Raw genomic sequence first — 12741 nt, 5'->3', positions numbered from 1 at the left:
ACGATACAACTTTGAAAACCCTGAGCCATGTAGTTTTCTTACAGTGGCTAGAAAATATCAGCAAAACCTGACAATATCTCCCATTAAGTCGAATGCATTTTTGGTGGAGACGATTTTTGGAGGTGCTTTCTGTTTAACTTGCGAGTACTTCTGTGTATTTGGGCACAAAAACATGAAAATCGCACTAGCTGTAGTCCAACATCTCTAGATTCTGACGGTGTTCTTACTTTTACTCTGAGAAAAACAGTTCAAAAGATATGAGCTTTTGTTCAGGCCAAGTACCGGTCATTTATTTTCAATGAGAGGCAGACGCAGACCTGGGTTTCCCTCTGTGTGCTCGTTGCCATGACGACCTCTGAACACTCCATCTCTCACACACACACAAAGATCTCCAGTCTGACAAAAGCAGTCCACAGTTGTTTCAAGTGTGCTGAAGGTTTTTTTTCCCAATAAGTGCTGTAAATGTAAGGGTTATTTTAAACTAATTTGGGATTCATCCAAAAATGTAGCTGCTGATATCAGAGCTCTTCTGGCTGTTTTTGCACTTTCTGGTTTTTTGAGCATTTTTGGCCCTTTAGTTGTTATATTTTCATAATTCTAGCTTTTTGGACTATATTTGCCATTTACCAAAAAAAGGTTTTTTAGGCTATTTTGAAGTTTAGCTAATATTTCAGCTACGTGGTAGCAGTTTAAGGTTATTTATGCTTTTTTTCCTTGAAGTTTAGCCAATATTCTTGCTTTGGGCTGGGTGTTTTGGCTAATAGGTTTTTTTTCAGTTTTAAAGGTTATTTCGGAATTTTGCAAATATTTAAGATGCATGTTACCTGTTTTGGCTCATTTAGTTTTTATTTTTGTTGGCTAATTTGGAGTTTAGCTAGTATTCCAGCTTTAAGCTAGCTTTTCTGGCTAATTCAGGCTATTTTGGATGGTTTTTTTAGGTTATTTTGGAGTTTAGCTAATATTTCAGCTTTATGCTAGCTGTTTTTGCTTTGTTAGGTTTGTGAGGATTCGTGATCGCATCCTCAATAACTTGAGGTGAAAGCTGACCATGTGACATTTTTGTTTTGTGTTCTCTCCATTAATTCCTCTTGTTTTTGAGTGTCCACCAGAGGGGAGTGTGTCCATGAAGCGCCATGAAGGCCTCCCTTGGACACCAGCTGTGATCCAGTTTGCCATCAATCAGCTTGGCCTGGCAGAACCACCTGCTGAAATGGAGAGGGGTGGATGTGGAGACCTTTTCTTTTGCTTTGTTCATTATTGTTGTTGTGATCATGCATTTAGTTTCTTATTAGTTATTAGTTTTTTCAGTCACTTTATGGTTAGTTAAACATCCCATTTTACCCATTTTCTTTTATACTCACTGTTTATATTTAGTCAGGTATTTTTCCCTACTGCTAAGTTTATGGTATGGTCTGAATTGTATATAAGTGGGGTTTTTTGTGACGTTTGAGAGGATTGTTTTTTGGGCTGCCATGTCACTTTGCCTGTGGTTGAAATGAAAATAAGGATCAGAGCTCTGAAGATGCCCGTCTCCCAGTGGTTCTTGAGTCCACCAACAGCTTTCCATAAATGCTGAGGGTCCACCTTTGGCCAACCTTCCCAAGGTTATTGCTCAGTTTTTAGGCTATTTAGGAGTTTAGCGAAAATTTTAGCTTTATGTTAGCCTTTTAGGCTAAATTAGACATTTTACCACCTTTTTAGGCTAATTTGGCAATTAGGTAATATTTTTGGCTTGCTATCAGCTTCAGGGATTTAATCTATCAGCTTCAGCTTTTTCAACTATTAGCTTGAGCGATTTTTGCTCTCTGATTTAACGTTTTCAGCTATCAATATCAGCATCTTCAGCTATTTGAACAAGCATCTTCAGTGGGCACGCTCAGCTTACAGCATTCACAGTAGACTTATCGCAGGTAATGCGAAATTTCTAGTTCTATTTGTTTTTATTTTTTTACGTTTGACAGAAGCTCAAATAACTTATTTTCAAAATAAAAGATAATTTGTTCCAAACAGCATCATCTCACTGCAGCTCTGGACAGCTAGTAATCAATGTTGTGCAGCATAAGTTATGTGCTTTTATCTCATAAGAGATCAAACTTTTTACCAAAGTTTTGCTTTCCATATAAAATCTGTTGATTCTGGAGGTAGAGTTGATCAAACAAGACGTCTTCAGGTTAACAGGGATGTAAAAACCTCCATAGTTTATCATCTATGTGAACCTCAGACATCAATTTATAAACGAAGCTAATATAAATTAAACAACTGCTAATGAAGTAATCCTTACTTTGAAAAATGCATGACTTATTGTACATTTCACCATGGAGAGATAAAAGAGACACATGTGGATCTGGAGCTGCAGGTTGCAGACCTCTGAGCTAGGGTGTCTGAAATGTAAAATATATACATTATACATTCTCCTATGTATGGAAACTTGTGGCCCACCCTGTATTCCCAGTAGAGGTTGTTTCATAATAACAACCACTAGAGGGCGGTGTAGGTGTGTGTTTTAGTGTTTGATACTGACAGCAATGCAGAAGAAGAACTGCTGTCCAAAACAAGCATGGAAGAAAATCTGATTAAATTGCTCCTATTTGCATTGAGACCTTTTTATTCTTGTTTTTATGTTTCCATCCTTGGACTAACGCGGGACAGCAAGTCATCAAACTGGGTCACAGAGAGACGGAAACAAAGATGAAAGCGTCCGTAATTCAGACACAGTTGCTGCAGTAGTGTGGGATTTTACTCCAGAAAAAACAGTGGGTTGGCAATGGTTTTTGACTCACATTAAAGAGGTGATGACACTCTTTCCCTGGAAGATACTTGGTCTCTGCTGCACCACCACATCCTGTGTCCTGAGCGAGGGAGATGGGGAGTGCAGGTAACCTCGACTTCCTGGTCGAACTGGCTGCTCCTGCCCACCTTAGAAGAGCACAAAAATAAGAACACTGTAACTAATGTGTATTAAAATTATGAAAATGGCGTGAGAAGCACTTACTTCCACGCATGTATTCACTGGTTCGCTCCCTCTCTCTTATTTCCCGGTCTCGCTCCCTCTCGCGGTGCTCCCGCTCCTTCTCCCGCTCCTCCCTCTCAGCACTGGTGGCCAGATGGACTGGATGACCTGAAGAGGAAACAGGCATAATGCAACAAAACATATGAAGCCTACAGTCTCTGTTGAGTTTCCCTTCCATCTCAAATCAGTTTGCTGTCATGCTCTCAGTTTATCTGTCAAATATAAACATTAGAACCCATTTTTTGCTTAGCAGCATTTTGGGGGGACGCTAAAAATAGAAATAACGGCACATGTCTGTAAGTTTGGGTAGGATGCAGAAAGACGCTCTCATTCACACCGGGTTCAGAACGCAACTTCAAGTATCCACTTCCAATGAAAAGTCTATGTAAACACACATTTCAGGATTCTGCGTTCAAAAGAGATAGCAGTGCCTACCGAAACTTGATCATGAAGGAAAAATGAATTACTGCAGTTTGTGTCTGGCCAGAATTCTATGACACTGAGTCTGTCATAAACTGGAATAGAGCTGTGAAAGAAAAAGCCTGGAACAAGAGATTTGCACTGCTTTATTATTTCACACAAAGACTCTTCCAGCTTTGAGAACATGCACTAATACTGGGTAGCGACAGTCCAGAGTAAACTCCATATGTTAAAACGCTAAAAGCGTGGTTGAGAACGCCCATTTAGCCCCTTCTTGAACGTGCGACACATGCCTGGTGTGTACATAGTCCAACACTTAACAGGATCTGGAGCCACAGCAGGCTCTCACTCTCACAAATGTGTTAGGGGAGATCATGGGAGCACAGGATGTTGGGAAGGGGTGGGGTCTCACCTGGTGAAATGGAAGTTGGGTTGAAAGCCCTAGGAGGGAAAGGGGGCTGAGCTCCAGTGAGGTAGGAGGTGCGTTCCAAAGTGGGAGCACCTGTTCCCCCAGGATGAGGCAACAGGATAGTTGGAGGCATCTGGGCTAGATCAATATTCCCTTTTACAGACAGAAGCAAAGTGCCAGCAATGAGCAACAAGAACCAATCCATCAGTTTTTTCATGTGTGAAGACCAAGAGAACTTAAGCTGTGACCCATCCCCTTCATCTGTTAATGTAAATACATGTTGATCAGTATGCAAGAAGACTGAAAACAGAGTGGTATAGTGGCCAACTTGTGAGAGGAAACCACTCAGCAAATGGAGATTTGGATCCAATCAATGAACTTGTCAAAAGTTATCACTTGCAGCCCCAAATATCAAGAGCAGGTCATTCTTTGTGATGGTCGTTTGCTTCTGGGCGTCTGGAAAAGGTAGCCACTACTTCACAAGCACACAGTGTGCATACAACACTCCCCCCGCCTGCAGAGTCCATATGATGAGGACCGCACCTCGAGCGTTGGCTGGGTAAGGGACTGCAACAGCCTGCTCCCTTGGAGACAGTCCTCTTGCCATATCTGGCCGAGGGATGACTTGCATCTGCTGGGATGTGATATAATCACTGAGGATGGTCTGACGCGTGTTTTCCATGGCGTACAACTGATAGGTGTTATGGTATCCTGTTGGGGACGGCTGCCTGGGGAACATGAATGCTGTGGCACGAGATAAAGAACAAACAAAAGAAAAACAATGAACGACATGAGCAGAAGGCTCAGAGATACTGATCACTGCTGACGTCAATTGCTGAAAAATGTATGACCTATAATGCCTATGAATCACAGGAGCTGGCCCGCTTTCGCCAGCTTGCTCAGAATAAGTTTTGTTGCTTTCTCATTGTCATCAAAGAGTGGAAGAGCTGAACACGTACCAGGATCCAGCCCCCTGTGGAAGGCCAGGCTGGGGTCCAGGTGTGGAAGCATGTGAGCCCTGTACACTTCTCCTGGAACAACAGGCCGGTGGTGGGGGTCGAAGGGGCTATGAGAGGCTACGGGATCGCCACCTGACACCGGGGACTTGGCCGGGACACTGTCCCTTTGTGTCGGGGTCATGGCACTCTTTCTGTCATGAGCAGCAGACTTGGCAGAGCTCATGACACCTTCAGAGACAGGAACACAAAGAATATCCACTGATCTGACCAAATGTACTTGAAGTTATTTTTTGAACAAGTCTAAAGCAGAAAGCAAAGGTCAGTTCACGGCCTCAGCACAAGATCATTTATTATGTTATCATTTGCAGCAACTGAATGATCTTTGGTAAAATCATCTAATTCGATTTGTTTTTAGTAACTGAGTCATTGTTCTGTGAATAGAATTGGTATGGTGTACCATCTGGACATCGCAGCATGGGTGATCCTCTGGAAACAGGATTGGTGCTGTAGTTCACAGGGGTCCTGCGAGCACTGGAGTCCTCGTACATGCTCGGACTGTGCTGAGCTTTGCCAGCCTCCTGGTGAGTAGAGCGCAGGACAGACGTGGTGGAGTTAACCACAGAGGTGTGCCGCACCGCCTTACTCTCCTCATATTTGGCTCGGTCTATTGCCTCGAGCTGGGGCATGGTGTGGGGCATCTTGTTCGGACTAGTGATTAATGACTTGACATTGTGCTTGATGGCAGGCTGGCCCAGAGAGTGAATCTGTTTGGGGATGCAAAAGTTTTGACAAAGGTTTTGTGTATTTTCTGAATGAAATATTTTGAAAAACACAAAGCTTGAAAGATGTGAATGGTCTGTCCAACCTGAGGTATGGAGCCCTCCATCACCCTCCTGTCTACCAGCTCAGGGGTCTTGCACATGTCCTGAGCAGACTGGTCCTGTCGAGGGATTTCGTGGATGGAGCGCCCCATCTCTTTGATGGTGTTGACTCCCTCATAGGGCTTGCCTTTGCCAATAGACCCTTCAAAAGATCGGACTGGTGGGCTCTCCATCCTCATCTGCTTCCCATACTTCATGGCATCATCATATGAGTCAGTGGCTGTTCTTGGTGTCCCTAAAAAGTGTCCAAAAGGTATTAGCTTCTTTTTTTGTCTAGACAGGAGTATTTTGACAAAAGTATGGATAGTTTAAGAATAACCATGCATGATGGACCCAGAGGCCAGTGGTCGTTCCTTTGAGTCGCCATGGAGACCTTCTCTGGGCAAGGCTCTGCTAATTAGCCCTGAAGGGGTAAATACAGAGGACTCAGCATGTGATGGGAAGAACCCACACTGGAGCCTGCTGTTTATGCTGGGCAGAAGGAGACACTACCTTCAAATGGAGCCCCCTCCCTGCCGGGGTGTCCTCGACCCATGGAACTCTCCATCATGTCATGGGAGCGTTTTAACTCGTGGCCTATTCTGGGGCTGCGGGTGTTCTCCCTCGGATTCTTTATAGCTGTGTCAAAAACATAAAGCCAACATCAGTTTGATGAAGAAATGGAGTGAACAGGCACACTGAGTCTGTTTACATTGCAACCAAATTTCACAGCATTCCAATTAGTCAGTTCTGGGTGCAGGATGAGGCATAGTCCTTTATCTATTAACACTAGTTATCCAATTCAATGATCATGGATTACAAACTCTTCAACAAAAAAAAAAACGATTTAAACAAATTTGTTTCAAAGTGGTGCGCCATCTTTATCTTTTCCTTTAATCAGCAGGTAGAGTTGTAGTTCAGCATAATTGATGAATGTAGTAAAGTTCGGGGCAAATGCTGCACAGTTTCCTATTTTTACGACAGGGATCATTCTAATATTCATTTAGTTGTCAGCAAAATCTCCTCCACACAAACCATTAGGCTGAAGTGACTTTTTGTGTTGGAGTTGCAGGTTTTGGTGTTCAGACTTGGCTTTTGCTGCCTTAAAGTGTTTGTGTAACGAGTATCCGGTAAATATAGTAGAGTGTAGGAAAATATTATCTGGGGACGATGTATTTTTTCTCTGAAATGCAGATTCATGTAGGATTTTGAGCTTACGAACTAAAACAAAGCTGAAAGAGCGGTACTGCCACCGGAAGTAAACATATCTCCATGTAGGTGAGGTTTCCGGTTTTCAGAATAAGACTAGCGAGAGCTTTTTTCCGTTCAGAAACTGAGACTGAAGTTCCGATTACTGATATAACTTCTGAACACATTAATTTGCTTTAACACTGGAGCTAAAACATTCTTTTGGTTATAATAAATCTTCAACAGTTGATGCAACTAACGTAACTCTAGCTTATTCTGAAGAAACGCAGCCTCACGCTGCTGAAAGGCGGATGTAAACCAACTGAATCAGCCGATTCTGCTGAATCGCTGCAGAAAAAGAGACATTTTTTTCATACAGGCTCTGCACCAATATGTAATGCTTAGAACGTGAAATGTTGAAGAACTTTGAGGATAGAAAACTGTGGAGAGAATTTTCAGATTTTGTTGTTAAATGATCAAAAACAAGAATGATTTTTTATGCTTTTTATGTCGTTTATATTACTGCTGACCTTAGCCTTTACAGATAAGAGGCTGGGAAATACTGTAACTTAAAAAAAACCCAATGTCAATGGCGATTAAATGAGATAAATTTTTTCCAGATTTGCAATTAATTTGTTAATTTTATTTATTGATTCCCGGCCCCTAATATATATCCTTTCTTATGAGAAAAAAGCTTAAAGAACATCCTAAAAACACTGAAAATACTATTTTAAACGCCCGTTCCTATATCTGATAATAAGGTTGGACTAACACATGAAAATGTCTGTCCAAAAAACTAATATTTCCCAAACATCTTTCCAACTTTAACTGAACTACAATTAGTAGTTTTTTATCTGCACAATCAAAACGCAGGAGATTGAGTTCACGAGACCTGAGGTTATCAGAGACAACTGCCAGATCTTCCTCATAACGCACACAGAAAAAACAGATCCAATATAGCAAAGCTAACACTACCATCATCATAGATATTCTGAAACTTAAGCATGCAGTTCACTGAGATAAATCAGAAAGTTAAAAATGTGCAGACGAGGACTGCTGCTTATCTCAGTTTTTTTAACGAGCGTTGAAGTTCTTACCATCATAGGAGAGGATGTGACCACTCTTGCCTTCATAGATGACATGACCTTTAGTCTTGTCTGGGCTGCTCAGGTCCTCTGGAGTGAGCTTTGTGATCGTGCCCTTCAGGAGGTCAGCAGCCACATTGGACTGAGGAAGGGCCGGAGTCCCCTATTTAAGGGGGAGTAACAAAATATGCATGAAACAAAGAGTAAAATGATAATAGTCTAGAAGAACAGAGGCTGTTTACTTCAGTACCTTGGTGATTGATCCTCTGAAAGCGAGGCCTTCACTCCCTTTGGCAGAGCTGCCTCTGTTGTCCTGCAGAGATGAAACTGCATTTCCTGTGCAGTTTCATAAAATAATTTGCAGTTGGACTGACTGAATACTAAAACCACAAACCGTACATCTGTGATCCTACCAGGCTTGTGGGGATCCAGCTGTCGAGGCAGACCCAGAGAGATGGAGCCTACAGAGCTCTTCGTCCCCTCAGGACCATAGACAGCATGGGACGGGAGATATGTTCCAGGAGTGCCCTGGACGGACACAAGGCACTCAAGTCCAGGTTACAATGTTCATGAGAACAACAGAGTGCTTTCAAGTAATGTTTAACATCTTCTACTGAGTTCCAATGACCCTAAAGTTCCCCCTAAAAAAACAGGTCCATGTAGGAAGTCAACTCCAGCGGAGTTAGCATAACTTCTCTGTAATTGTCAGGTAAAATAAAATAATGAAGTAATAGCTTTTCTTCACTGTATATGTATATTTCATATTTATTTAATTGTGCTGCTACTACAACTGAATCTCCCTGTACGGGGATTAATACAGTCAATTATAATCTTGCTGCATTTCATCCATCTTATTGCCCGTTACTGTTAGTGCCTAATATTTATTAATGGGGAAAGTAAGACAAAGTAAGGCTAAAGTGACCCCACTGGAGGACTCATGTCTTACCTGGGAGATGGAGCCTCCTTGGATGAAGGAGGGTTTATCTGTGGGCTTCGTGGTTGGAATGAGGGGAGGAGGAGAGGGAATGTTTGGAGGTCGATTGTGCCTGGGGAACGTCACGCGAACACCTTCGTTCATACTTTGGGCCAGCGGATTTGGAGAAGGATGGAGAACTGGTGGTAAAGAGGACACAAAAAGAAAACCTGACTTAGCCAGATCTTAAACATCCATAAAGACAACAGACACAGAAACACTTTTCCTAAAAGCTTTCTGCTTCCAACTCCATTACACTTGATTTTCCCTTTAAAAACATCACAATGAAACATTCTGTATCATTCTGATAATGCATGAAAAACAACCTCACATCTCCGAGCCTTCCTCTAAAATCCGTCTCTCTCTGAGCTCCACCCCCCCTAAACCCATGAAAACGAGCGGGTCCTCACAATGTGACGTAGACAGGTGAGAACAGCCCTCTCCAGGAGGAGTCTGTGCTGCCAGATCTGCCCCCAGGCCAACACACACACCCATGTTCTCCACTGAGCTAGCAGTGGAGAACACTGATATGACCAGCACACACAATGAGTGAGAGGCGGAGCCTCAGACACGGAGGCATCTTACTTCCGGGTAAGTTTAAGACACACATTGCACCACGGTTTGAGGAGGTGGAAGATATTAGAATTTACCAATTAAAGGAGAGAAGGAAGCACTGCTCTAAAATTCAAAATGTCTGTTAAACTTTGGAGGAATTTTTTTTTCTCCATCATAAACTCATTTTTAGTCATTTGAATGAATGTAATGTGTCATCCCTTTAGTTTATTTAATGAGAACTACACATAACAAAAATAGCACACATTTGAACATACAAAATTCCAAGTTTAATAAAAATCAATTAGGACTACAACAGGACAAAGTGGGGTTATGATTGTCATTGGTGCTGCAGTTATAATCAGATTTTCTACAAAAAGCACTGGTCTGAAGGAGTTAAAAAATAAAACAATAAATAAAGAGAAAGGCATTGGCAACAAAAAAAAAAAGAGTAAAATATTTGTAAATATATAAATAAAAATATGTAAATATAATATTTACAAATGTTGTCAAAATCACCGAAATGCCCTGAAATGCTGGGTAATCTTTTAGACCAGGGGTCTCAAACTCGCGGCCCGCGGGCCATCTGCGGCCCGCAGGATGATGATTTGCGGCCCGCGTCTTCAAACGAAAGATTACTGTTAGTGCGGCCCGCAAGGCTGATATGAATGACAGTTGCTGTGTGCAGAGCTGAACGAACCAATCACAGTGAGGTATATGACTCTGGAGGCGGGACATCGGCGGGCTGTCCAGTACCTCGCTTACTCATTCATTCCTCCAGTCAGCTGGGCGGAGGAGGAGCCATGAAACACCAAACGCGATTTGCGTGACAAATTCGCGCGGGGAATTTGCTGCTCGCGGCTTGTCAAAAAATGTGTTTCTGTCGCTGCGCTGCGTGTCGAAGGGGCTACCAGCTCCGTTTGTGGATGTCTCTCTCAGAATGAATGAGAGACAGATGTCGAGGAATACATTTTTTGACGTGCTGGCTGTTCCTGTTGAATCAGAGCTCCACGAAGTCCGAGCCTCAAACCTGTAGCCCTCTCCGCGCGGCGATCCACTGCACCTGCCTGTCAAACATGTGATCCTGAGCTTGGCTCGCACCTGCGTGCGCGTGTCTGTGAACTTTAAGGTTCATATACCGACTGTGTCGGCGCGCATTCCAGTCCATGTAAACACGATAGAAGTCCGATATTCTGCTACGCGCGTTTGAACAGACCCCCCCCATAGAGAGCAGCCCCCCCATGCGCGCTGATGCAACCGGCGCGCGCACGAGCACCCCACACCTCCAAATGAATGGAAGACACATAGATCAAATTTAATTACTGTGAGTAGTTCTACAAAAATCTACAAAAAATGAAATCCTTCAAAGATTTTCTCGTTACCGGGCTTCTCTCTCATTCTGAAGGAGACGCTGTTAATACAGACATTTGAAACTGAATAAAAATAATTAGTTTTCTCTAGTCAGTCAGTCAATATGTGGTTTCTTCAGTTGTCTGTATCTGTTGTTTGGTCTTTATTATTATTTTATTCATTTATTACTAATTTTTTAAATTCATCTTTAATGTACATGGTAAAAAAAGAAAACAACAACAGAAAATTCTATATAAATTATAAATAAAAACATTACACCTCAATTATGTAGTTCGAAATGGAGTAGGAAGAAGTTTAAAAAACTTGTTTTAATCCTACCCCCTAGCAATATATCTTAAGTTCAATCTTCAATATAAACTATTTCAGAAAAGGACATAACTACCCTTATTTTTTAATATATATAAATCAACACACACAAAGATCTATACACATCGTTCATTATTTATTCATTATTTTTTGTTAAAAATAAAGATATCTGAGAACATTGGAATGTTTTATCAGTGCTTTTCTTGTGGAAATCCTGATGCGGCCCTGCCTCACCTAGACTCCGCCTCCAGCGGCCCCCGGCTGAATTGAGTTTGAGACCCCTGTTTTAGACTCAATCAAATCTATAACTATCATTACATCTCAGTAATTTCAGCTTTAATGTAAAGAAGCGTAAATACGCTATATAAGCAAGAGTATCAGCTCAACCATCCAAATGATAATATTCAGGTGTCCTAATCACCTGTCCTGATCACAGGTGTATAAATCCTCAGACATACAGACTGTTGTTCCAAACATCAGTGAAAGAATGATCCTCTCTCAGGATCTCAGTGAATTCCAGAGAGGAACTGTCAGAGGATGACACCTGTACAACAGATCCAGTATGGATTTAAACATACTTTACAATACAATGACATTTTCCAGGGAAAAATGATAAACTTTAAACATAAGCATACGAATCCTCAGATCTCCATGTTCTCCTCAGATTCTTCCTATTTATGTTCCAAAAGCATCACTGGTGAGTTGTGGTAGAGGAAGACCAAGGCTATGAGGAGCTGATCTGGTTTCTTTTATCAGTAATGATCTGCTCTGTTTTAGAGGTTCTCTCAGGTGTCTGTACAGGTTTGTTGTGGAGGAGGTTCTATAAGGAATTATTTTCCTGCAGACTTCCTTGTTATTATCAATAAAAGTGAAATGGTTACAGATTTTGCTCCAGATTTTTATGTTGTCCTCCACATGAGACCGACTGCCCCGCATCCGCTCAGCACCCCCCCACACAAGGTGCTCGCACACCAGCTACGTCGACGCGCATTTAAGTGACCACTTTCAATGAAAAGTTTATGCAAACGCGTGTAGAAATTCTAAATTGTGCTCTACGGTTGTTTAGACTTTACATTGAAAGTGGGCGCCGACACAGCCGGTGGGTGAACACCTTCACACACACAGCGCGCACGCAGCCGCCCATGCTCGAGCCCGGTGGGTGCACAGACCCACCAGAGAAGACGGAGGGCTAAAGAAAGAACAAAAAAAGAGCATGGCTCCCTGGAAGGAGTCAGAAGGGAAACGCTCGTGAAGCTGCATCATCACCCATGACACTTGACACGGTCAATTTGTCAAAGTTACAGTAAAGTTGGCGTGAAGATGTAAAGTTGCGAGGTGTTGTAACAAGCTGCGAAGTTTGCTTGAATTTGTGTTAATAGTTGCGATTGCAACATCACTAAATCCTGGAGGGACTGAGTATTTAGAGAAATCATACAAAACCATCATTTGCATAATAATTTGGAATCAGCTGTGTTCTTTAAAAAAATTCAAGCTGACATTTTGATGTACCATAATTTTCACACAATAAGTTGTAGCAGCCAAAAAGTGCATAAAAAAAACAGGGACGAAAAATCATATACAAGTCACTGTTGGGAGAAAAGTTCAACA

The 12741-nt window shown here is 42.1% G+C and overlaps 1 protein-coding gene across 2 annotated transcripts in view; it reads right to left on the bottom strand.

Annotated features, from left to right (window-relative positions):
* The window catches only part of ncor1 (nuclear receptor corepressor 1), a gene marked incomplete in the record, with an annotated part of 125602 nt that overhangs the window by 15657 nt on the left and 97204 nt on the right, over nucleotides 1-12741 (bottom strand). For both annotated transcript variants that reach the window (XM_024264937.2, XM_024264945.2), the window contains 13 exon segments: nucleotides 2781-2916; nucleotides 2993-3118; nucleotides 3843-3992; nucleotides 4383-4583; nucleotides 4799-5026; nucleotides 5256-5562; nucleotides 5664-5914; nucleotides 5999-6082; nucleotides 6172-6297; nucleotides 7944-8094; nucleotides 8182-8267; nucleotides 8345-8459; nucleotides 8878-9044. In XM_024264937.2, coding sequence (XP_024120705.1) covers nucleotides 2781-2916; nucleotides 2993-3118; nucleotides 3843-3992; nucleotides 4383-4583; nucleotides 4799-5026; nucleotides 5256-5562; nucleotides 5664-5914; nucleotides 5999-6082; nucleotides 6172-6297; nucleotides 7944-8094; nucleotides 8182-8267; nucleotides 8345-8459; nucleotides 8878-9044 — 2128 coding nt within the window.

This window comes from Oryzias melastigma, linkage group LG14, assembly GCF_002922805.2.
Source record: "Oryzias melastigma strain HK-1 linkage group LG14, ASM292280v2, whole genome shotgun sequence".
Lineage (NCBI taxonomy): Eukaryota > Metazoa > Chordata > Actinopteri > Beloniformes > Adrianichthyidae > Oryzias > Oryzias melastigma.
The sequence above is the reverse complement of the archived record's forward strand: the minus strand, read 5'-3'. Positions and strand labels throughout refer to the sequence as shown.